The following is a 26,713-nucleotide window of genomic DNA, read 5'->3' as shown; positions in this document are numbered from 1 at the left end:
CTTAAAGTGTCCTTTAAACAACGTGAAGTTCCCAACATGGGTTTCACTTAGACTTCAGGGATAAGCACGCCTCAAGTGATATTAACAACACTGGATAGTCCCAGAAAAACAAAATAGGTTACCTCCACTGCATCTTCTATAGTAGCAAAAACAACAGCTCTAGTTATTGTCTATACCAACCAAGACAATCTTAGATAGGTTAATCCACAACGAGGACACACTGAATGATGGTAATTATTGCAAGAACATTAAGGTAATCCACTGCATCTTCTATAGTAGCAAAAACAACAGCTCTAGTTATTGTCTATACCAACCAAGACAATCTTAGATAGGTTAAACCACAACGAGGACACTGTGAATGATGCTAATTATTGCAAGAACATTAAGGTAAGATAGCGCTTCAAGGAAAAACTTTTGCAACTGAACTTTCCTAGATCAGTCTAGGTTCCAAATGATTCATTCTAACAAATGCTAAAGGATCATACCAGTCTAGAAACCCAAGACTTAGGAAACTATTTTCTATCATCTTGGTCGTGAGAGTTTTGAAAACCCCAGGACAAAACAATTCTTGTCCCACTGAGTGAAAAATAAAAAAGGGGGGTGGTGGGGGGTGGGGAAGGGTTGCATTCTGAAGCAGACAGCAGAAGGTCGATAGAGTCATGAGTAAAACAGGACAAAAGGATCCCCAACCACATCGTCTGCCCAAATCCTGATTAAGGTACCATCGCTCTCAAGGAAAAAGGAGCCAAAGAAGGCTAAACTTGATATGAATTTCCAAAGATTTGAATGAGCCATTCCGTGCCTATGTTTGCACTCCATCCTGAAGACATACTTTTCTTATCATTAGATGCTATAGAGGACTAGAATCTCCACAACCACTTCCCTGGTAAAAGTTTCTAGGAAGCAAATCACTTAAACCCTAACTACTTGGCAGGACCGGAAGTCAAGAAGATGATTTTCTTCATCTTATCTTCTCACTCTCTCTCCAGAACACAACATGCACAAGGTTCTCGGTTTTTGTTGAATCATGTGAACAGCCTCTTCTAAAAGCTTAGGGTTGTCGAATTGTTCAACGCACACCCTCATGTGTAAAGTTCAGAGCTTTTCCCTTAGGCCAAGCACATAGAACTATTTTTTATGAAGGGTAACAGCGAAACCTGAACCTAGGATCTCTACATGTTCTAACACCATATTGAATTGTCCAAAAACCATGGTTATAAACTCAACATATAAAAGTGAAACAGTTTGATTTGCTTAATTCTGTCATAGAAAATTCTTAGTAAAGACGTTAAATAGAGCATAATTACATAGATAGGCTGAACAAAGCTGAAAATGCAACTCCACAAGCATGAAATAGAGCATAAGTCTCATGCCTTCACGAGCATCAACTGTGAAACAGCTAGTAATATTCCTAATTTCCATGTCCTCCATTAAACACAACACTCTCTGTCATTTATGAAGGTGCTGATGTATTTTACACAAACCTTTAGCTTGTCTATTACCAGTATAAAAGAAACGGGAAACATACCTCTGCAGCTGCTATGATTATTGTCACCATTGTATTGCCTTTTTCAAAAAGGCTTCCTTTCAAGTGTGAATCCAGCATATTCTTCGCAACAGGTACTTTAATTGGTTTGCTATCTCCAGAGGGCATTTTAATTATGCTAGGTAGTCCCCTGATTTCTGTAGCTCTTATGAAAATGTCCTGACCAAGTTTATTCTGTGGGATAATGAAATAATTTCTTCTGTGATGAACATCAATGATGGACCTGCTTCCTCCAGTTGGTGAGACTGCATCCTGTCAAATAAAATTAAAAAAATAGGGATAAGTTACTAACAGTAGGAGGGTATACTAGATATCTGATACAATATCTCATGAAGCACAGTAATCGGATATTTAGTTTCAATAGTTTCTTGAATTACTCAAATAATGTGTTCAGATATTCAGTGGCATGGAATCAAAACATGGTAGTTTCTCATGTATACGTACAAGTAACAACAGGTTGATGGAAAGATATTTTTAGTGAAAGTAATGATCCTTAAACGTGTATGTTTCATAATGAAGAAATTGATACCAGGCTAGTATATTTATTAAAGTAAGAAGATTTGCCTGGTAGGATTCCTTAACATGGCTGAGATTATTCCAGCTAGCATAAGCCTGAAATATTGTGTTGGCATTAGACACAGATATATTTATGTTCAAATCCCTTGTAGATGCAAGACGAAGCTGGGAAGCTGCACCAGGAGCATTGACATCGTACTGGTACCTGAATATTAAAAGGATCACTCTAAGATAATAAATCCTGAAACTGAAGTGCTCTCATGCATGCTAAACATTTTGCCAGGAGGAGGATGATAGGCTAGGTCGAAACCAAATCCTCCCAGCAACTACATCTCTACAATAAGAACTATAGTGAAGGTTGAAACTGAAATGTTAGTTCTACTATAAAGGCAAGATTGAAACACGTTGCATTTCCAGTCCACAGTTATGATCCAAAACATCAATGCCAAAAAGAAGGTCATTGCAAGTGCACCTGAACATGTATAATATGTTAATTATCGGAAAAAGAAACAACATTTAGGCAAGACAAGAAAGGAACTTAATCTAGGTCTATGAAATAAATAATTCAAATGAAGTCAAATAACTTGCTTACACTCAGTAGTTCCATGATCAAGTAAATGTATGGATTTTATCTAATAAACAAGAAGAGGAAGAGAACATTTCACACGGTGTATTGCGGTAGAGTACCAGGGTTCTAAAAATCTAGTTTCAACTGCAAGGAAAAAGTTCATAGTTTATCCTCAATTCTTACTGATTAGTAAAACTGTTACAACAATAATGAAGGAAGCACCGGAAGTTTACAAAAGTCAATAGGAACAAAACCTCAAAAATCCGTCAACTGGCTCCAAAAGAGGCTCCCAAGAGTCATACTTATCATTGTATGATCTAGCAGCCAAGGAAAAGGCTACACTGGAATTAAGATAGTCAGACCTTTGATGTAAATTGAAAGTTATGCCACTGAAAGACACATTACACAGAGGAACCATCTGCGAATTGAGTAGAACGGTAAGAGATGTAAATTGACAATAGATATACCCTGTAAATGTAATCCAGAATAACAAATAGCACGTTGAAGAATTAATAGCCTGTTTGGCCAAGCTCTGAAAGATCAAAAGTGCTTATTTTTCAATAAAAACACTTGTTATAGTTTTGTAAAAAAACATAAGTGCTTTTGAATAATAGCAGAAGCTGTTTTTAAGTTTGAAGCATTAGCGGAAAAAGGTAGCTTCTCCTAAAAATAAGTGCTTATGACTTTTTTATAACAAGAATACGCATATTAAAAATAATTGACGACTTATATGCACATCCTTTTTTGTACTTTTACACTTAAAACACTTCTTGAAAATATTGGCCAATCAGAAACCGCTCCTCTGTCCCAAAGCAATTTTTAGAAAGCACTTTTAATAAGAAAAACTTCTCAAAATAAGGACCAAACATGTTATAAGTCGAGGAAATTGGAACCTTATTTACATGCTACTACATCAAAGGTGATCATATATGTATTCTTGATATTAAAACACGGAGATGCCATATATAAGAACCATCTAGTAATAAAAGTAGAACTGAAAACGTTTTGCAGCTTATATGCTTCTATAACCTAGTAGAAGTATCAACAATTGCAGTTTATTCTCTCAATAATACACCTAATTTAACCAATTTGGCAATTAGAAATGTGCAGCAGATATCAAAGCTACTGAAAAGCATAAATTGATTACCAAGCCACCATAATCATCAAAAAGGGCTGCAGAAAATGTTCTGATTTCTGCGTCAACCACCATATCATCTAGACCACTAGCCATATCTCTATCAGCAAGCCTTAAAGCAAGCCTCTTTGGAGGCTTCTTGAAACCACTACGAACAATGAAGGGTCCTAACTCATCTCCAATAACCCATAAACTAAATGGCTCATTCGTGGATTTGGCATCAGATGTATCCCAAATGCTTTGTTCTGGAAACTGATCATCAGCAACCATATCACTGCGGATGCATCTTAAGGAACCAAAATCAGATTGACTTGGTGCTCCTTTGCAGGCTATACAACCCATGGATACAAAGCCTCGAGGAGGCTGAGGCATCCAAAAAGATATACTATCAACTGATCCATGTTTCTTTATCCGTCCAACAAGCTTAAAATCTAAAGGGGCTTTGTAAAGCTCATCAGAATCATGACGTAAAATGCAAGTATTTGGAGATTCATACCCTTGAACTGCAATATCACCAAAATATACCATCCCTTGAGGAATAATAGGGCGCCATATAGATAATTTCTTTCTAGATCCAGACCCTTGATTCGACCAAATTGACCAAAATGTAGCAATGGCTTCAGACCTGCGACCAGAGTTTGCAGTGGATGACCCCTCTGATCGGACTGTGTGATTTTGACCAGAAGAAGCCCCGGTTTCTGAGCTCTTTGATGTTTCAGAGAAATCTCTGGGAATTCCAAAGAAAATATGCCTAAGATCATATGCTCTGCCACACAACTTCAAAGTAGTCGGATCTGAAGGCAGGAAGGTACCGACGGAATTATCCACACGCCAGAATGCCAAGTTGAAAGATCTGGGATCAAGATTAAGTACAGGTCAGAATATATTCTATATTAAACAAAGCATGTATGGTGATATCCGTAACTGCATTACAGGCTGGTAAATATGTACAAGTAGACAAAACTAATGAGTCGTATGATTTGACTTAAATTCCACTTCAACGAAACGCGTAAGATGATAATAGACTTGCTTTATCACGGTTTTAAATACTAGTTCCAGTACCTATGACTCCATGAATTAGAAAGAAACAAATTAAATAACTTCACATACCGATTCACCGTGCCAATATTAACACAATCTCTCAGATCACATGGTGAAACTAAAGAAGCTAAGATGCACCAGGCTGACGATATTGGAGGTTGCGTCCTTCCGGAAGAGACTACACAGCCCACTGCAACATAACCTTTCGGTGCTTCAGGGAACCAAATGGAACAAGTGCTGTCTTCTTTAGATAAACACGTGGTTGGACCCAATTCACCATCCTCGTATGGGGATAAGGGCCAAATAAGCATGAAAGACTCTGGCCTCTTTACTCTGACAAAGCTGGTATTCACAGCAATGACTCCTTTTGTGGGTGGTTTGTCACTGTTGAACTAGAGCAGTTAGTGTCACAAGCAAATTTGCAAAGATAATAGAGAGAACGAATCTGGGGAAATTTCACTAACGTTGGTGTCAGATAGTCTCCAATTGTTCCATAACCAGGCGGAGCACGAGCTCTCCAAAAAGCATATATTTGATTACACGGACCTGTGACGAGACAATCAACGAACAACATCTTCATCAGTTTAAATCTCTATTTCGCACATGGAAAAAAAATTACTCTGTTTGGATGCACTGTTTTATACTTTTGATAGTCCCAACTTTGTCAAACTCGGAGCACACTACCGTCGTCTTCTTTGATGTGGTCCTCAAAAACGCCAAAATATCATCCTCAACTGCCAAAAACAGTCTTAAGATGCTGAACGAAAAGTTCATAAAAATATCAGAGACGGCCAACTGTATATTTGACTTTCCGGAAGCATTAGTGAACTTCACAGAGGTATCGAAAGGTTCCACTATTCTGACTCCATTGCTCTCCATAGTTAATCCAAGAACATTTGCATTCACGTCAAAGGTATCACCTTTTAGAACAACCCTGGAAACATCAGAGCCCAGTTTGTTACATATACCTTCAAGAGAAAGCAGAGCAACGGACGACCAGGTGCACTCACATTACAGTTAGTGAAAACGTATAGAAAGAATGATATACTGATAAATTGATGATTTGTGAAGACAAGACACTTGTTTACAGCTATTAACCACAATACACATCATATTTGTCTAATATAGGACAGTACCTTACTTGAGAATTTGAGTTCCTGTATCCAAACTCTAGCATTCTAAACAAACACACAACGACCATAACAACAATTACTACGCCTCAATCCCGATGCTAAAACTAGAAACTAAAAGTAATATTGAGAAATAGTGGAAGCAAACACTTGTACTTTATCTCCTGAATATACCACAGGCATATTATCTTTATTTCAACATTGCATTGCACTTGAACTCGAGCTAAATCCATTAGTCATTACAGAGAAGCCACAAGGAATGATGGAAACACTCACAATGTAAAGAATAATGCATACTTCAGTTCAAAATCCAAACACCTCATGTAGTCCCCAGTCAAAAAGACGACCCGAAGACCAAATATGAGATTTATCATCATTCCAAAAACATAAATACAATCAAATCATTTTTTCCTGACAGCTTAGCGTTTAGATGAGATGATTCACATAATCAAACATGGGATCTAAGCAGGCGGAGATCTTGTATTTAAATTATCACCATCAACCATTATCAAAAAAGCTGCAACAACTATAGAGGTATCAAGTTGCTAAGTCACACTATGAAAATGTGGGAAAGGGTGGTGGAAATGAGGGTGAGGAGAGGTGTGTCTATTTCGAAGAACCGGTTGGATTCATCGGGCGCTCGACTACGAAGCCATCCATACCTTGTAAGGAGATTGGTGGAGCAAGTATAGGGAGCGGAAGAGGGACTTGCACATGGTATTCATTGACCTAGAAAAGGCTACGACAAGGTGCCAAGAGAGGTCTATGAAGATGCTTGGAGGCTAAAAGTGTACCTATGGTGTACATTAGAGCGATAAAGGACATGTATGATGGAGCTAAGACCGGGGTAAGGACGGTAGGAGAGACTCGGAGCCCTTCCCCGTTACGATGGGGTTGCGTCGGGGATCGGCTCTTGCCCGTTTCTATTCGCCTTGGTGATGGATGAATTGACGCGACAAATACAAGGTGAGGTGCCTTGGTGTATGTTGTTCGCGAGATGACATAGTCACGATTGACGAGACTCGCGACGGAGTTAACGATAGGCGGAGGGCCGGAGAGACGGACGTTGGAGTCTAAAGGATTTAAATTGAGTAGGACCAAGACGGAGAATACGTGGAGTGCGGGGTTCGGTGGCCTACCGCGTGAGGTTGATGAGGAAGTGAGGCTTGGTACCCGGAGCCATTCAAAAGAAAGGAAGTTTCAAGTATCTTGGGTCTATTATACGGGGAGATGGGGATATCGACGACGATGTTTCACATCGTATTGGTGCGAGTGGATGAAATGGAGACTCGCTCGAGTCTTTGTGTGATAAGAAAGTGCCTCCAAAAACTTAAAGGCAAGTTCTACAAAAGTGGTGGTTAGGCCAGACTTTATTGTACGGAGCAAAGTGTTGGCCGGTCGAAATGTCACATTCGGAAGATGAAAGTCGCGGAAATGCGAATGCTTGCGGTGGATGTGTGGACACGCGGAGGGATAGAATTAGGAATGAAGATATACGAGACAAGGTGGGAGTGGCATCGGTGGAGGACAAGATGCGGGAAGCGAGGCGAGATGGTTTGGGCATGTAAAGAGGAGAACACGGATGCTCCGGTGCGGAGGTGTGAGAGGTTGGCTATGAATGGTTTCGGGAGAGGTAAAGGAGGCGAAGAAGAATTGGGGAGAGGTGATTAGGCGGGGATATGGCACGGTTTGACTCGCGGGGACATGACCTTAGATAGGAGGTTGTGGAGGACTCGGATTAGGATAGAAGGCTAGGTGGCGTACCCTTTCACCATAGTAGTTGCGGTTTGCTCACTTGTCTATTGCACTTTTGGTTTATGCGTTTGATTCTTGATTATATTTGTTGGGACGTTGAACTTTGATTATTTTTTTTATTTTTATTTTTTTGAAAGCTGGTAACTTTTCTTTGATTATTTTATTTATCTTTAGTATTCGATGCTTACTTACTTTACGGATGGTTTACCATGACTTTCTGTTTTTGGTATTCGTGTTATCATATTGCTTTCGATATGCTTGTACTATATGACCTTTTGTCTTGTTTTCTCTCTTGTCTTCCTCTCTCTCCTCTCTTGAGCCGAGGGTCTCTCGGAAAGCAATGACCCTACCTTTCAAGGTGGGGGTTCGTCTACACGTACGCTCTCTCCTCCGGACCCGCGTGGTGGGACTATACTGGGCTTGTTGTTGTTGTTGTTGTTGTTGTAACCATTATCAAAAAGTTTTCACATATTTGGCCAATAAAAGGAAATCAAGCCCATTCGTGAAGGAACGCATTGCAAATCTAAAACAAATAGAAGTGTCATTTCTCTCACAATTTAAAGCTTTTCAAAGAGACAATTCACAAAACTGGACAATCTTCTTTCTTACAGATAATACGCCAACAAGGAAATATCATCTTTGTTACCACTAAACTGAAACAAGTTGTGGATGCTTAGTCTGCCGTGAGCCTCAAACCATACAAAATCTCGGAAGGAAGCTTGCTTTGCAAATGAAAGGGAACACAGGAGCTCTTGAACACTAGAACGAACAGCTGATAGAAAGATCACATCTGTACATTAACCTGACTTCGTAACTACTCTCTCCATCCCTATTTGATGTGATGCACTTTGACTGAGCACGGAGTTTAAAAAATAAGACTTCTGAAACTCGTCGTCTAAAACAAGTCATTGATATTTTCTTTGGGACAAAGCCATATATTTGTGTGCCTATAAATCATCCCATTAAGAGTAAAAAAGGGTAGTTCAAAATTAAATTGTTTCTGAATATAGAAAATATCAATTGTTTCTAAATATAGAAAATCAGTCTTTTTTGAATAGACTAAAAAGGAAAGTGCATCACATAAATTGGGATAGAGAGAGTATATATAAACCTGACCGGAAACCAGATTCTACTAACTAAAGATCTAGAAATCTTCAGGTTAGGGAAGGAGTTCGCCTGTAAGGAAGATTTCATCCTTTATGCGGCATTATCCCGATAATCTTTGTCCTGCACGCAGGGTTCTCCCCAAGATCATCAACCCTTATACAGAATAATTGTCTTTTTTAGTTGAACGAAACTTATCTCTATTTTGACAAAACTTATAACAGCCCGTGCACATTGCCAACCCTGCATCTTGCCGACCCGTTTTCATGAGAAAGTTGGCATCACAAGCTCAATCTTCTAAGTTACCTCCTTAGCAATCATAAAAAGAGGACATGTAACAAAGAAGAATGCTGGAGAGACGAGAGGGAATAAGATAAATACAAACCCATCCAATAAAAGCATTCTCTGTCTCCGTGATAGGGTCAGGTAATCAAAAGAGGACTTCCCAACAAAGGCATTCCCAAAAATGTCAAATCTTAAATACCATATTAAACTACTCTCATCTAGAATTATTTTCAAAACCTAAACGGCACTAAAAAGGGAACATCAAAAATTGGTAACCATAAAAAATAAAAGAACACTATGAGTAGCGTGTTGCAAATAGCACGCGGTACTAATTACACAGGCGGTACTAATTACACAGGTTCCGCTCAGAGCCTGAAACACAGCTAGCTTACTTAATGTATAACAGAAAACTAGAAACTGTTTGAGATACATAATTGCCCCCAAGAGGTATATAAAGGCAACCAAAGAATATGTAAAGGGGGTTTACCAATATCTTGAGCTACTCCATTAATTTCCTTAAGATTTCTGGTTCCTCATAATTAATGGCTGGATGCGTAGATTCTTTCATATAAACTAGTAAACTACACAGGATAAGTTATGCACTACCAAGAGTTACCTTGATCATCACAGTAACACAGGAAATAAGAACTGATGAAGAGGTCCAATTTCATGTGTCATACCCCAAAAAAAAAAAAAAAAATTGGGAAGTAACAATTGGTTGTTCAGAAACTCATTTGAAATACAATGGTGTCGTTAAGTATCTTCATTAAGCATCTTAATCTGAATCAACAACATAATCAAAAACTGAAGAGAGCTTGCTGGACGCGCCTTTTGTCATCATCTTATTGACACTAGAAGCTTACACCGTTAAAATTCCTCAAAACTAATGGACAGAACCGTTTTAGAAAGTAAGTCAACAAACATAGAATCAATACTCTAACCAATCAACATATTATCAGAGAAATCATCAGTAGACTACATAAGTAATATTCTAGAGAAAAATGAAAGGATGCGTTATTTCCGTCTCAATAGGCCTACTGAATCAACTAGCATGTCCCAAGACAGCTGACAGAGGACTTCCATGCACGAATTGGAAATTCCATGAAATCAGGTCGAAATATGAAAAAGATGCAATTCCCAACAGAAAAAAGTAAAAACAAAAACAAAACACTAATGGTCAGTAGAGAGAACCGACCTGCAGAATGCATCCAACTGTGTGTGCAATAATTTGTTTGAAAGGGCAGCAGACTCTCCCACACTTTTTGATGTATCATAGAAGGTAAGCTCTGGACCAATAGCCTGTATTGAGTTCTCCATAAAATGTAACAAAATACAAGTAGCAAGTTCAAATTTCTATAAAATAACTACTCCGAATTCAATATACCACAGATCATTAACGCGAAGTTTAGTCGGGATGAAAGGTTGGAGAGAGGGAAATGATACAGGATTTTTATGGTCATTTCCATCACTTGGCAAGAAAGTTAAAGGACGAGGGATAGTTAAAGTGGACAGCTTTAGTAACTGCTTAACGTCAGTTTTCCTATCGCTGTGAAATTGGACATAAACAATGCAAAATACCTCTTTACTTCCCCTCAAGTTGTATCATAAAGACCGAATCTACATGATTAACTCAAACTAAACGAAGTAAATCAAGCACCTTTTATCCATCTCTCTCAATTGTAGAATCAAATATAGTGCAAACAAACTTCACTGCAACTACAACATATACAAGGCAAGATACATATGATGTATAATAGAGCCAAAATTACTATCCTGATTATAGACATTCTATTGATTAAAGGAAATGCCTCAGATGATAAAAATGGCAGCATTTCTTCTACTATAAATCATGTCAGTAATGATAAAAATTGGGAGAAGAAGAAATAGTGTGCCTCCCATGTGATAAAAAGTTGCTTAAAAGATGTAATTTTGGGGGTAGAAAAGAAATCAGACCTTGGGAAGACCCTTTATTTTTGGTGCCAGGAATCCTTGTATAGGTAGTAACATTTTTGTCTAGAAGGCTTTGATGATACTTATTGTGCGCAATGTCTATTAGAATCATTGTTTCCCCAACACATTTTGAGGTACTTGTCTCCAAACTGACTATGTTGTGAGGACCCATGAATCTGAACCTAAAGCCCCTCATGACGGTTACTCATGACATTATGGACTGTCATTCAGCTGTTCCTAGGTACTGGAAGGCCTAAATACAAATACAAATGCTACTTTAAAATGAGACAAAAGGGTACCAACCTAAACAAACAAATAACATCTGCAGGATACATGAACCCTATAGAGCAGTAAACGCTCTTAATGACTACCATCAAACCGCAGTGCGATTCACATTTTTATCATAGTAATAAAAGTTTTCCGGTTCACGGAGCTCTTGGATTGTAGAGACTAAAGTAAGGTGAAAGACTTATGATTACATTGTAGAATGGCCATATATGAACTAATTTAGTGTATTGCTTTGGAAGGAAAATATTTTACTGATATCATAGAGAAAACCAAAAAGAAAAGAGAGAATATTTGACCTTCAGCTCAAATATCAACTCTGTAGATCTGCTGACATTAGTATTTGGTGATGGCACAGCATCCACGGTCTCTCCAGAATCATCGTCTGATGGTCCTACACATGAAGCTTCATCAAGGAAGACTCCATCATCCTCTGAAGCAGAATAGCTGCTATTGGATCCAAGTAAAATGCATGAATCCAAATATTTTCCATTCTGAACCACAAAAATAAAAATAAAAATTGTGGACATTCCATCACCATCAAAACAATAAAGCTCCATCATCAAGATTCATATAATAAGTGTAACATGCATTTAGAGGACACACCTTGATCTTAACATTCTTAAATTGCAACTTCTTTCCACTTCCAACATAAATTACAGCCTCTTCACTCGGAGAAGAGAGATTTTGTCCTCTTCTATCATGCAAAAACAAAATTCCACCTTTGCCATCATATATGAAAAGGTCATACCTTTCATCATCGGCAACCAAAGGTCTCAGAGGGGATAGTGAGAGTTCAGAAGAAGGCTGATTATAAACTGAATCATTAAGAATAACAGCATCTACAGCATGAGAACTTTCATCATCGTCATTTGCCAGCATATTTCGAACATTTGGTACAAAAAACTCCACAAAAGCAAGCAAAAAATCAAGTGCAACTAGCAGTTGTGGCCTTTGGATGAAGAGAGAAAAAGATGTCAAATTGTCATTGAATCTTGCATCAAGAACAACCATTGCAGGTACAAGTTTCATGTCCTTGTCACCAATTGTATTGAAGGCCATGCCAGAATATTCACCAGTATCAGCCACTGACTGTGAAGGATTATACCCAATTGTTTCAGGCTTCCGAATTGCCAACCTGAGTTCCTGTGCTATACCATCACGATTATCCATCACCCTGAAATCTTCAAGTGTCGAAGACAGAAAGCCTTCTCCCACTGTATTGGATTTGTAGAGAAGCCACAGACCACTTACCTTAAAAGTAAAAATAAGATTTGGATTCAGAATTTGGCATGCAAAAATTAAAAAGATAAATGAAAACAAAGATTGACATAATTGGAATAAAACTATTATCAAAAATGATGATGTCCCAAATTTATGATTGAAAAAGAGAGATTAATCAAAATAGATATGAGTCAAATTCCAAGAAAATCATGAACATCACAGTATGTATATTGCACTTCATGCAAATTTATTTGAGATCAAGTCATCAATAAGTGAGACTATACATCGTTCACATAACTGCCTAACAAGAACAAAGGTGATATGCAACATCATGCCCAACTGTTTGTATTCTAGTATACTCAAATTTACTTATCTCATTAGACGAAAATGGCAAACAAATGTCAGCATGTAGTAAGACCTATTCCCTCACAATGTCTTCAATGAAAATGCGTTTAAATTAGCATAAATTGTTATTAGATATGTGGCCATGATATTGTTTAAGTGACATCTATTGACTCAAGACAAGAAAAATCTGAGAACTTTTTTTTTTTTTTTGGGATAAGGTAAATAATTTTATTGACAATTGGGGAAACTCTGTGTACAAGCCATATACCAAAAGAAGAGAACCTACATCAAAATATGGTTCTCGAGAAAAGAGGTCCAATCCTTTATACATATAGGGACCTCGTAAGTACACCAAATAGTAACTAAAGACAAAACACTCCTATGCAATTTTACAAAATCTCGTTCCACCCCATCAAATGCCCTCCTATTTCCTTCTTTCCAAATGACCCACATGATTGCTAATGGGACGACACTCCATGCTCTTAGGCTTCTCTTTCCCTTCATATGAGTCCAGTTTTGCAAAGCCTCCTTCACTGTACCCGGCATCACCCATTGCACTCGAAACCAATCGAGAGTCGTCCTCCATAACCGATTAGCCACCTTACAATGCAAAAGAAGATGATCAACATTTTCACCTGTACTCTTGCACATAAAGCACCAATTGACGTAGTTGATCCTCCTCTTCCTCAGATTCTCTGCCGTTAAGATCGCACCCCTAGCCGCCAACCATAAAAAGAAACACACCTTCCTCGGTGCTCTAGGAATCCATATAGCGTCATGGGGGAAAATACATTCCTCCCTCACAAGTAACCTCATATAAAAAGAGCTAACCTGAAAATCCCATCTCCACTCTCCTGCCATCTCCAAACATCCGGCAAGTCGTTTGGTGTGACTAGCCCACCTAAAAACTCAATAAAATTATGAAACTCCTCCATCTCCCAGTCTTGAAGGTTCATTCTGAATTTTAAGTCCCAATTTGAAAAAAAAAAACCCTCGTGAGACCTACAGATTTGTTGGACTGTCATATCTTTTGGCTGGACACACGATATAAATTAGGGAATGTTTCCTTCAACACATTCTCCCCACCCCACTTTTGTGCCCAAAAACTAATCCTACTACCATCCCCGACCTTAAAGAATATTTGCCCATAGAAGTCATCCCACCCCTTCATAATACTTCTTCACAAACCACACCCAAACAGCATTCTGATGTTTCTAGTCCTCCCAGAAACATCTGAGAACATTGCTTCTTTCAATTCACAGAAGTATAAATTTAACAAACTGGAATAGCAAGAAGATGAAGGTACAATTTGGAAGGGTAATAATAACAGTAAAACAAGCACAACTTAATTAAAGGAGTCTCAATTACCTGCATCGTTGCAAGAGATGCATCCCTTGTCAATCCATAGTGAAGGCCAAGCTCAACCAGGTCAATAGCTATAGAGACCTTGGTTACAATCCACTTATCTTCATCTTCATCTTCAGCTTCAGATTTAACAACATCAGAATTTCTCACTGATAAATGTTGTGCCTTGTCAGCTGAAGGTGATGACGAGCCATCTATAAGAGGCGGCACAACATTAGGAGTCTCTGAAAGATTTTCCTGTGCGCATTCCGCAATTATCTCATACTCCGTGCTTGATAGAGCAGCTTTTAATTCTTCAATCTGAAATAATTAGATACCATGAAAATTGGGACAACTTGATCTCCAAAACAACAAAATAGGTAGTGAATGATAAAAAGACCAGAACTACAGTCTGAGTACTTTTAGTATTAAAGTACCTTGATAGCAACTTCAACACTAGGAATTTGATGTAATAGGTCCCGCAGTGATCGCTTTATAACAATTGAAACTCCATTGACGCCTTGGATGATACTTTCACCCAATTCTGAGCCAGCACCCACATTTAAATTGATATCTTTGACCTAAAGGAAGGTATATATGGGACATGTTCTCAGATGAAATACACATGGGAGCAACTTAAAGAAAGGGGATCTACGATAATCTACAAATTCCCTCTTTAAAGTACTCTCTTTGGCAAAATTGCAAAACCTTTTCAAATGCTATTACATGCACTAATTGAACTTCAAACGGTTTCTGACTGGCAATATGCAAATTCTGGTTCATGCAAAAGCATGCAACTCTGACGGCGAAAATGAGGTTTTTATTGAGCTTTTATTTTAGACTACTTATCTCATTATTTGTCAAATCAGTATAAGGATATTGTGATATTAGCAACTAGCATCTCCATCAAAAACATAACAAACCGAGATAAACAATAAAGATCTTACAGAGATAGTTAATATTTCCATGTGTACAGCATTCATTTCATTTTTGCTACCACAAGACCACTGAAAACTGTTTTGGACAGTGATGTGAACGACATCGAGCTTCAAATAACTGCAAGAGGAAACTATGGATTAGCTATGATTATATGTTACACAAATGTTATTAAAGGTCCTATTACAAATGTTCAATCCGCATATCCCCATAAAACAGAGACCCAAATATCAACATGAAGATACACTAAAAATCGGCATCACATTAGAATTCTAAAATATACAACTGGAGACGGGTGCATATTATAACAGAAGTGACTCGAAAGCATCACCAAGAATCGTAAACTCACTCAAGGCTGTCAGTCCTTCGAGGCATTAATATTATGGGCTTTCTTAGAGAAAGATCCAACTTAAAAGCAGGCGATCCTTCAACCTCACTTCTTGTAAACCATTTCTCTGAGTTTGTAACTTGATCTGTTATTCTGACAACATCATTGGAACTGTTTGGAACGAGACCCATGAAGTAACTGACAATCTACAAGAAAATCAAAATATATCATGACATCATCTATAACACAGGAATAGCCAAATAGAAAAGCTAAAGCTTCACTACCTCTTGGATAAAGCGATTCAAATAAACAATCCGCACTTCAGACAGCTGGCCTATAAGACTGTAATCATAACCCATGTAGTCTTCATCATCGACATTGAATGAACAAAACTCTAACTGCAATCAACAAATACGGTGACCAGTTAGTTCAGGGAAAATTAATACATAACTCCACAGACGTGTATCCAATGACAAACCAAAAGAACATTTACAAAATCAAGGAAGAAACAAATTTATGGCAGAGCAACCAACATCTCTTGAACGACTTATAGGTTTTGTCTGTTTTACTATAATTGCATGAAATAAATGAACAATCTCCGACAAAAGAACCAATAGATACAATACAATCTAAAGTCTGCCAGATGCCCTCTGCCAGGGTTGCTGGAGCCGGAAATTGGCTGGGTCTGGGGCAGGCTCCTCGAAATTGACTTCTCAGCCTTCTTCTCCACTAACTTTCTGCGCTCACAAGGAATTAGGTGGGCAGAATTGCCTAACGCTAGTTCCTGCAGCTTCCAGTGAGGTCTATGCCCAACAGTGCAGCCCAAATGTGCATCAATTTGCAAAGGAAAGGTCGAATGAGGATCAGAACTATAACTAGGGTTTGGAGAGGGTAAATGTTGTAATTGGAGGCGCATCTTTGGATGTTTCAGGGAACAATGACAGTGAGGACGTTGGGAATATGACGACTGTTCAATTTGGACAGGGACAACTTCTTAGTCCAAAAAATAGGATGCAACTTGTGATATCTTCCGGAGGTGAAATGAAGAATTTGGGGGTTATGGAGGGGAGAGAAGAAGCTGCCCAGCCTTTAGATGTTATTATAGGGGGAAGAATAGTGACTAAATGGGCAGAAGAAAAATGCTTTAAGTTTGGAAGGTGTTGGGGGGCACTGTTGAAGGTAGAGAGGATAGAATCATTGAACTATTGTTGGGAATTGAACAAGAGAATAGGGGAGGAGAACAGGAAGGGACTGGAGATATTTTACGGAAGGCGGGGATTGTGGAAGATTCTCAAACACGGGAAAGAAGTGTGGTAGTTTACAGGAGAAGAAATAAGGGGGGTTGGGGGGGACAGTATGGAGGGGGAAAGGATAAAAATGTTTGATATGAAAGTTAAAATCATTTGTTGGAATGTGAGGGGGTTGAATGAACCTAATAAAAGGGCCATCATCAAGGTTGGACTTAGGAAATGGGGGGCGGACATTGTTTGTTTGCAAGAAACTAAAATGGAAGTGGTGACAGGTGCCTCTTTTACTTGGTTTAGATCAGAAGATTCTTCTTCTAGATCAAGAGTTGACACATTCTTGGTGTGCGCTTCTTGGGAAGAGATGTCTTCAAACCTGATCCAAACTCCTCTGCCAAGACCTCTTTTTTTTTTTTTTTTTTTTTGTGCGTAACTGGCACTGTTGTATTCCTCAGTTAAGGATATGCTGGCAAACTCCAAAAAGGACAGTAAAGAAAAAGCTTTTAAAGGTAAAGATAAACTTACAGTGCTCCTAATAAATCTACAAGATCATCTACATTCTCTATACATTGTTCTTTACACAAAAAGTAGAATGATACAATACAATTCTCCTTCAATTTCTGAATAGAATTTGATGTATCTTCAAAGCATCTCCCATTCCTTTCTTTCCACACCGTGGATTACCCTCCACCATTTTTTCTGGCTCTTCCCCCCCCCCCCCCCTCTCTCTATTCTAATCCAGCAGTATGCTCAGGCATTGCCCATTAGACTTCTGTGAGACATAAGAATATTGTCCATACTTGTGCTGTAAATCTACAATGAAGGAATAGGTGGTTGTTTGTTTCTCTTTCCTCCATACATAGAAAACATTTAGGCACAACTGTTTGACCTTTTCTCTGTAACACCTCCTGAGTTAGGCATACCCTTCTTACAACCAGCCAAGAGGAGCATCTCATCTTTGTAGGTGCTATACTTCTCCAAACATTCTTCCATAAACCTGGTCTCCCTCCACTAGCAGCCCAGTTCCTTCCTATGTACAGCCTCTTAACATAAAAGGATCCATCAGAGTTGTGTTTCCATCTAATAGCATCAGGTACACTGATTGTTCCAGTGAACAAGCCAATATCATTCAAAAGTTCTACCACTCTTTCCACCTCCCAATCATTCAAATGTCTCCTGAAAAGGAGATTCCAACCTTGAGGTGTCCAGCAATCGCCAATTGTACCATTCTGGTTTGAACAAATGGAGCACATATCAGGAAAAGCATCCTTCAGTGAAGTCCCATTTATCCAAAGATCTTTCCAGAGCAGTATCTTAGAGCCATTTCTCACTCTAAGACATGTATCTTCTTTCAGCATGTTCCAGAAAGCTCTGATAGTTCTCCAAACTCCCACACCATAGGTGCTGTTGACTTCGTCTGTGCACCAGTGATTGTGTAGCTCATATTTACTTTGAATAGCTTCTCTCCAGAGTGAATGTTCTTCCTCATTATACCCCTCCATAACCACTTCATCATAAGACAATTGTTGTGTAACCTTAAGTTCCTGATGGCCATCCCCCCCGTTTCTTGCTTTGTTGAACTACCTTCCATGCAACCAGATTATAGCCTTTGCCTTCTTTGTTACCATGCCACAAAAACTCTCTTCTCAGCTTGTCTAGCCTCTTACTCACCTTGGTAGAGATAGGAAACAAAGACATCACATAAGTAGGCAATGAATCTAGGACAGAATTTATTCGGGTGAGCCTGCCCCCTAAAGAAAGATATTGAGCTTTCCATTTTGCTAATTTCTTCTCTGTCTTCTCTATGATACCATCTCATATCCCCCTTGCTTTATGCATGTAGCCCAGAGGCATTCCAAGATACACAGTTGGAAGGGTTTCCACCTTACTCCCCAGAATGTCAGCCAGAGTTTGTATATGGGAACTTCCTTTATAGAGAATAAACTACTCTTTCTCCAGTTAACACTTAAACCAGAGGATGGTTCAAACACTATTAGCATCAATCTGATATATTTGATCTGTTCACCTCAAGCTCACAAAAGATGACAGTGTCATCAGCATAAAGTAAGTGGCAAATTTCCAGATTCTCCTCCTCCTCCCTGCTTCTCAATTTGAAACCTGTCACCCATTTATTCTGTATTGCAACTCTCATCATACTATTGAATCCCTCCATGACTAGAATGAACAAAAAAGGTGATAAAGGGTCCCCTTGTCTGAGTCCCCTTTCTGAGTGAAAGAAACCCACGGGTTCTCCATTTACAAGAACGGAAAATCTGACAGTCTTGATACAAAAACTGATCCATTTCACCCACTTTTCTCCAAAACCCATCTGCCTGAGTATGTTCAACAGAAAATTCCAATTCACATGATCATATGCCTTTTCCACATCCAGTTTACACATGAAACATGATGCCAGGTGCTTCTCCCCTCAGTCTAGAATCCACACATTCACTAGCAATAAGGGCAGCATCCATAATCTGTCTTCCTTTGATGAAAGCCATTTGATGCTTATGACCAAGCTGCTCACCACTCTTTTCAATCTCTCTACCAAAATCTTTGCTATTATCTTGTACACTCCTGTTATCAAGCTTATAGGTCTGAAATCCCTCAACTCTGATGCCCCCACCTTCTTTGGAATTAGTGCCACAAAAGTGGCATTGAAACTCCTCTCAGAAACCTGCTGGCAATGAAAATATTGTAAACTATTTACAATGTCAACCTTCATCTCCTCCCAGAACACTTGAAAGAAACTCATAGGATAGCCATCTGGGCCAGGTGCATTGTCAGAAGCACAAAGCCTGATACTTTCAAATATCCCTTCTTCCTCAAACTGTCTCTCAAGCCATTCCCGATCCTCATTAGTAATACTTGGAGCTCCTTGTATCTGAAAGCCAGGCCTCCTCAGTCGCCTTGTACAATTGCTGATAAAAGTTAAGGATTGCTTCTTTTATATCTGTAGGATCAGTGATATTGTTGCCATTAACTTCCAGGGAATCTATTGTGCTATGCCTCTTGTGTGCAGTAGCAGTTCTTTGAAAAAAAATTGTGTTTTTATCTCCATTCTTCAACTAGTGGACTCTAGATTTCTGCCTCCATGATATCTCCTCCCTCTTAGCAACTTCTTCAAATTCCATTGCCAAGTGATTTTTTGAATGCGTTCATCATCAATCAAGAGTCTCTGCTCTTGTATGGAATCAAACCTGCTCAACTGATTAAGAAAGTCCCCCTTCCTGAGTTTCCAGTCTCCAGCATTCACCTTACTCCAATCTTTCAATTTTCCTTTGAGAAGTTTTAACTTGGTAACTAAAACAAAACAAGGTCTGCCTGTTGTAGAAAAAGATCTCCACCAGCTCTTCACTTTGTCTTTGAATCCTTCCACCTCCAACCACCAGTTTTCAAACTTGAAATAAGTTTTTTTGAAACCCCCGTTGCCACAAGTCAATAAAATTGGGTTGTGGCCAGATCCCAATCTTGGTAGTAAAGATTGCTTGATTTGAAGAAAACTCTCCTCCCATTCTGTGCTAAATAGAAATCTATCAATTCCAGATGAACTTCTATGATTGTCAGCCCTTCTCCATGTAAAACACCCTCCAAATAAAGGAAGGTCTATTAGTTCGATCATTGATACAAGAAGAAAACTCAGCCATTGCACCTGATATTCTGGTGCAATCTGATCTTTCTGCAGGGTATCTAGTGACATTAAAGTCACCACATACAACCCAAGATGCCAACTCCCACCATAACTCCCTCCTTTCAATTCTGTTGCAACTTGCATAAACTGCACTGAGTGTCCATGTAAAATTCTGACATAAGCCAGAGAATCTACAAGTTAATACCTGATTACCCACCTCCACCACCTCACCACTCCAATCCCTTTTATCCGATAAAATAAGAACTCCCCCACTTCTCCCAATAGCCTTCAAGTGAGCTTCACCTACCCATCTATTTCCCCATATCTGTTGTAAGATAGAAGTAACCTCCCCTTCTAATTTAGTCTCCACCTCAACATAAATATTTGCCCCCCAATGTTGAATCAAATTTTTTGTCGTCCCCCTTTTATTGATCTCATTAAGCCCCCGTACCTTTCAAGCCACAATCTTGGTTTTCATTGGTTGGTTATTTGCAGGCTCCTCCCTCTATTCCAAGGTTACCCGTCCTTAAATTTCATATCAAAGAACAAATTCCTCATTTCTTTCGGAATTGTGGTTGTGTTGACAGCAGCACTTGAACTCTCTGTGCTTTCATCCCCCTCTGCTCTCTTCTGGTCTATCTTCAGAAACAAAAGAAAAGCTTCCTTGCCACACCCATTAAAGGATGATCCGAACTTCTTGCTTAGTGTAATGACATTAAGATGTACCCATAGTGTGGCCCTCTTCTTGATTTCCTCTATGTGGCTAGAATCATCAATCTGCAAAGGACTTGGTCGGACAGGGGCATCAATTGAGTGACACAGTTTTTCTCATCCTCGTCTACTTCATTGTTCAAATTCAGAAGCTCTGTGTCATCTCCTGAGGTCAAAGAAAGCGTGAATTGAGATTTCCTCGTGCATATCATCAAATTTCAATTTTGTCCCCTCACCTCTGTCATCTTCATGAAAGATTCCAGGTCCCCAAAGATCGAAGAAAATTCTGGAGGTATAATAGAGGGCTTTTGGGCTACGTTGATAGAATTAATGAAAGGCTCTGGGGTTAGTTTGGCTTCGGGCTGAAGCTCCGACCCGGTTGAGTTATTTAAATGAACCAATTTGTTTATTAAATGAACCAATTTGTTTATTATATTTGGGCCCCCATTGAGATCTGAAATTAAAATGGGACCGGCTAACCCCACCATTTTTTTGGTGAAATTTCCACGTCTGCACTGCTGCTGACCACGTGCGATGCCCTTTCCACTTTATCCTTTATGTCGATTATCTTGATACCTGCTGGATAAAAATCTCTGATTTCTTTTCCTTTCCTATGAAAGAAACTCTCGTCCTTTCCTGGTACCTGTGCATCATTAGCCTTCATTCTCCCATCATAGGTCTGCTGGCTAAGGTCCCTATCTGGGCTCTTCTTTCGGAACATCACTGGCTGTTCAACCCAAATCGGCAAGGTAAAAATCAGATCTCCGTCGGCAACACCGATAGACTGAGAAATCTTCTCCGCGGGACCCCTGACCCTGATGTGAGCCCATCGGAGATGGTTTTTTAACTCTGTTTCCTCTTCGTTTTCCAGCCAGCCTCCACATCTATCCCCGATCTCCCCCATAACTTTTTTGGACCACAATTGTAATGGCAGCCCAAGAACACTGATCCAGAACCAATCAAATACGGTCAGGATTAGGATTGGGAATGCACCCTTAGTCGGAGACCACCAATCGAGCTTCAGAACCATCCCCTGTCTCTTCCATTCACCTGAAAGAATGTGTTCAGCAGCTTTTCTCGATTGAAAAAAAAAAAAAAAAAAACTCAAAGAGGAACTGTACACCATTCATGTCATATACTTGAATGTTGTGATTCCCTTTCCATGTTTGTTGTGCGCATCTTCTCACTTCATTCCGAACATGAATTTCATCGCCACCACAGAAGCGTCCTACGAGGCATCTTCGCAGAAGATCATTCTCCTCCGCCTGGGATTTCACCGTCAACTGCTCCTTTTCCCCCTCAACCTCTGCTTTCATTTACTATCCACTTGTTTTTATGTAAAGCTTCTTTACAGTTTCCCCCTAGGATTAGCAACACCCTTTGTAATAAATGTTCCTCGTGTACCTGTTCGAGCTGCAATAAATTCCTCTATTTTTGTAGCTAAAAGCCCACATCCCTCATTAAATGTATTCTCTGGAATGATGATCACAGCTCTGTTATGTCCTTTAACTGTAATAACAGAAAGGAATCTCCCATATTTGTTGAACTTCTGAGAACAAAAGATATTATAGAAAAATCTCTACATCTCCATGATTTGAAGTTCTTCCCCCCTATTTTCTAAGGCTTCTCTCAGCTTCCTGCAGGTCCATAGAAGAGCTCCCTTGCTCGGGGTCAGTCTTCTAAAGGAGAATCTAGAACTTTCCACCCAATCGAACCAAAATTCTGCATGAGACTTTTGCTGAGTAATGTCATAAGACTTTCCCCCCGATCTGAAATATAAAATGTTATTCATAGAGAAAAAGGCTAAGAAAGAAAGAGGATTGAAAGAAAAGTAGAAGAAGTTTTCCCGTGATTGAATATCGCCAGAAAAAAGGAGCCTAAAGCCCCTAAAGGGGCCTTTAGAAAGTCACCTTGGGGGAAGAGGAGGTAGGAGATGCAATTGTGTGGTTCTATGACCGTTTGTTTAAGGAGGAGGCAAAATGGAGGCCTAGATTAGGGGGTTTAGAATTTAACCAAATAGAGGAAGATAAAAGGGGGTGGCTAGAGAGGGCTATGGGAGAAGAGGAGGTGAAGGAGGGGGTCGACAATTGTTCGGGGGATAAAGCTCCAGGACCTTATGGTTTCACTCTAGCATTCTTCAGCAGTGTTGGATAATTATAAAGGACGAGGAGTTGGAGACCATTGAGGCTTTCCAGGTTACGGGTGAGTTCGAGAAAAGCCATAATGCCTCGTTTGTTGTCGCTATTCTGAAAAAAGAGGGAGCTTCGAGTGTCAGGGATCAGAGACCTATTAGCCTTGTGGGAAGCACCTATAAGATTATTTCTACTTCTCAGAATGTTTTTGTGGAAGGTGGACAATTCTAGATGCAATACCGGTAGCCAATGAAGTGGTTGATTCAAGACGCAAGCAAGAAGAACCAGGAATATTATGCAAACTGGGTCTTGAGAAGGCCTATGATCATGCAGTGTTATCAAAGGCGCGCTTAAGCCCTGAAGCGAGGCTCAAAACATGTTGAGCGCTTTGCCTCGCTTTATGTGCGCTTCAGTGCCATCATCGAGGCTCTAAGACATACTTTTCCTTGCCAATGAGCCTCTCTTGGAGAAGTAACACTAGATGATTGATATTTCACTTTATCGTAATATTTTTACAATTTCTTTGTCCATATATTTTTTATTCATGCTTATTATCATCAATCTTGGACTAAACATATATTTATATATTTGTATTTTTGCACCATTGCGCTTTTTTTCATTAAAGCTCACGCTTTATTTGCGCTTTGCGCTTAAAGCCCTAGCTGACCTTAGAGGCTTTTTGCTTTTGATAACACTGTGATCATGTCAATTGGAGTTTTTGGATTTCATTATGTTGAAGATGGGATTTGGTGCAACATGGAGGAAATTGTATCTCTACGGCTAGATATTCTATTTTGGTGAATGGAAATCCAAATGGCTTTTTTGGAACCTCGGGAGGAGTGAGACTAGGGGGACCCTCTATCCCCTATGTTGTTCAATTTAGTTATGGAAGCTTTGAGTAGAATGATGGATAAAGCGGTGGCGGCGGATATTTGAGGGGTTTTGCTGCTGCGGTATGTGGCCAAAGTGCAGTGAGGGTGTCCCATCTTTTGTTTGCATATGACGCTCGTGTTTTGCGATGCTGACAGATCCCAATTATCTTTATTTGAGACAAGTGTTAACATAGTTCCAGATGGTGTCGTGGCTAAAAATTAATCTTTGAAAATGCGAGACCATACCGATTGGCGAGGTGGAGAACATCGAGGCTCTAGCACATATTTTGAATTGCAAGGTTGGGGCTCTACCAACCACTTATTTGGGGATACCACTAAGAGCATCTAATAAAGACAAAGTGGCTTGGAATCAGGTGATAGAAAGGGGAGAAAAAAAGACTTGCAAGCTGGCAAAAGAGGTACTTATCCAAAAGAGGGAAGGAAGTGTTAATTCAAAACACGTTGTCGAGCATTCCTACATTAATTAAGAGCACGTTGTCAAGCATTCCTACATACTCCACGTCTTTGCTACAAGCTCCCGTAAGGGTTACAGAGAAGTTGGAAAAAGTGCAGAGAGATTTTTATGGAATGGCTCAAGAGGAGAAAAGAAGTTCCATTTGGTGGATTGGAAATCTGTAACCACACCAAAATGTTGGGGTGGTCTTGGAATTAGATCTAAGGGTCTCTAACAAGGCACTTTTAGGAAAGTGGTTATGGAGATTTGGGGTAGAGGTAAATGCTTTTTAGAGGGGGTAATTGCGGAGAAGTATGAGGTTATGGGTTTTTTTTTTTTTTTTTTTTTTTTTGGGGGGGGGGGGGGGGGTTGGAGGACTAAAATGACTTCCATACGGGTGTGGGCTATGAAGCAATATTTTAAAAGAGTGGGAAGAGTTCAATGAGAATACTTCTTTTCGAGTGGGTAAGGGGAGTAGGGTGAGTTTTCGGAGTCATAGGTGGTGTGGAAACAATATTTTGAAACTCACTTTTCCTAACATGTATAGGATTTCTTGCCAAAAAAGATGTCGATTTTACAATTATGGAGTTTACAAGAGGGAGAAGTGTATTGGGATTTGAGATTTAGAAGAAACTTGCAAAACTGCAAAGTCGGAGAATTTCAAAAATTGGTTACTTCGGTCAACCAACAAAAAATTCTATGGGTTGTCAAGATGTTTGGAAATGGGAAACGTCACCTCTTCTGTTAAATCTTATTACATAAAGCTTTTGGTGAGAGAGGAGATTGTTTTCCCACATACCTCGATATGGATCCCTAGAGTACCAAAAAAGGTGTGCTTCTTCACTTGGCTAGCTACGAGGGGGTGATCTTGACAGCGGAGAACTCAAGGAAGAAGAAGATTACTTGTGTGTGTTGATGTTTCATGTGCAAAGAATCAGGGGAAGACGTAGATCACCTACTTTTACATTGTCTTGTAGCATCTTCGCTATTGAGGGAGTTGATGAGATGGTTCGGTTTCGAGTGGGTAATGCCGAGAATTGTGAAAGAAATCACGTTTAGCTGGGCTCGTAGAAGACGGAGGAGGAGATGCAAGGCATGTGAAGCTGCCCCTTTATCACTGATGTGGACCATATGAGTGAGAGGAATAGAAAAGCTTTTGATGGAATAGAGAAAGATATTGTACACTTGAGAAATAGAATATTTTCCCATATTTCTTTTTTGGTGCACCCATGAGGTTACTTTTTGTACAGATGATTGGACGACTTTCATAGAAAATCAAGTATTCTTTGTAGGTTTTTTCTACTTTTTGGTATGCTTCTTGTATGCAGGCTAGTTAATGCCTTTTTTGTTAATAATATTCTTACTTCATCAAAAAAAAAAAAAAAAACTGTACAAGTTTATGTCCACTTCTTTATTGACATTAATAATTAAGGAAGAGCGAGGCGGTTGGTGTAGCTCAACTTTGATTCCAGATATTATTCGTCTTTCAGAGGTGGAAATCGTTAGAAGCACCAAGGTATGTTCAGATTTAAAGCGCAAATTTTAGTAAAAACAGACGCATAATGAAGCCATATTAAGCTATACAAGATGCAAGATAAAAACTACGAATACAAACAAAAATTATGAGTAGAGGAATTTAAAAATCTATAATTAAATGAAACGAAGTAAAAACTCATATTAATCAAGTTAAAAACTCATATTAATCAAGTTCAAAACCATCTCGGATATCCAATTTCGATGCAAAATATTTTTTCAATTCAAATCTAACGCTTAGGATTTTCCTAAACATTAGATTTTTAATTGCCCAATTTTAAATCCGAATTACTATAGCCATCCATAAACTTAATAATTAATCGATCAATTTGCCAACGACGTTTATTTATCTATTTTTAATCACAAAAAGAGTATGCCGACTACATTTATTGTTTAGTGCCTCCCACCAGGTTTTTGTTGAAGCGCATGCCTCAGATCTTAGAACCTTCATCAAAGCACCCAACTTGTTGCCTTACTTCCCATGCTTAATGGTAAGTTGGTCGTGCCTTTGATAACCACCTTCGGCTCCATCTTATATGACATTATTTCCTTATTAGTCTGTTTCAAAAAAAAAACTGCACTTCTCGATATTTGAAAATAATTTAATTTGAAAATTCTCGATGTTGATGATTGGGTGTTCTTGA

General features: G+C 39.1%; 1 protein-coding gene across 1 annotated transcript in view; it reads right to left on the bottom strand.

Moving 5' to 3' along the window:
• The window catches only part of LOC132030267 (uncharacterized), a 70,522-nt gene that overhangs the window by 18,866 nt on the left and 24,943 nt on the right, over positions 1 to 26,713 (bottom strand). The window contains exons 27-41 of the mRNA XM_059419828.1: positions 15,777 to 15,890; positions 15,514 to 15,698; positions 15,176 to 15,284; positions 14,666 to 14,809; positions 14,253 to 14,549; positions 11,922 to 12,569; positions 11,615 to 11,809; positions 10,276 to 10,379; positions 5,451 to 5,740; positions 5,271 to 5,352; positions 4,876 to 5,190; positions 3,778 to 4,618; positions 2,885 to 3,048; positions 2,111 to 2,267; positions 1,529 to 1,798 (exon numbers count right to left, since the gene is read on the bottom strand). Of these exons, the coding sequence (XP_059275811.1) occupies positions 1,529 to 1,798; positions 2,111 to 2,267; positions 2,885 to 3,048; positions 3,778 to 4,618; positions 4,876 to 5,190; positions 5,271 to 5,352; positions 5,451 to 5,740; positions 10,276 to 10,379; positions 11,615 to 11,809; positions 11,922 to 12,569; positions 14,253 to 14,549; positions 14,666 to 14,809; positions 15,176 to 15,284; positions 15,514 to 15,698; positions 15,777 to 15,890 (3,915 nt within the window). The remainder of the gene's footprint in view (positions 1 to 1,528; positions 1,799 to 2,110; positions 2,268 to 2,884; positions 3,049 to 3,777; positions 4,619 to 4,875; positions 5,191 to 5,270; positions 5,353 to 5,450; positions 5,741 to 10,275; positions 10,380 to 11,614; positions 11,810 to 11,921; positions 12,570 to 14,252; positions 14,550 to 14,665; positions 14,810 to 15,175; positions 15,285 to 15,513; positions 15,699 to 15,776; positions 15,891 to 26,713) is intronic.

Source organism: Lycium ferocissimum, chromosome 9 (genome assembly GCF_029784015.1).
Source record: "Lycium ferocissimum isolate CSIRO_LF1 chromosome 9, AGI_CSIRO_Lferr_CH_V1, whole genome shotgun sequence".
Lineage (NCBI taxonomy): Eukaryota > Viridiplantae > Streptophyta > Magnoliopsida > Solanales > Solanaceae > Lycium > Lycium ferocissimum.
This window is presented reverse-complemented; position numbering and strand designations above follow the sequence as displayed.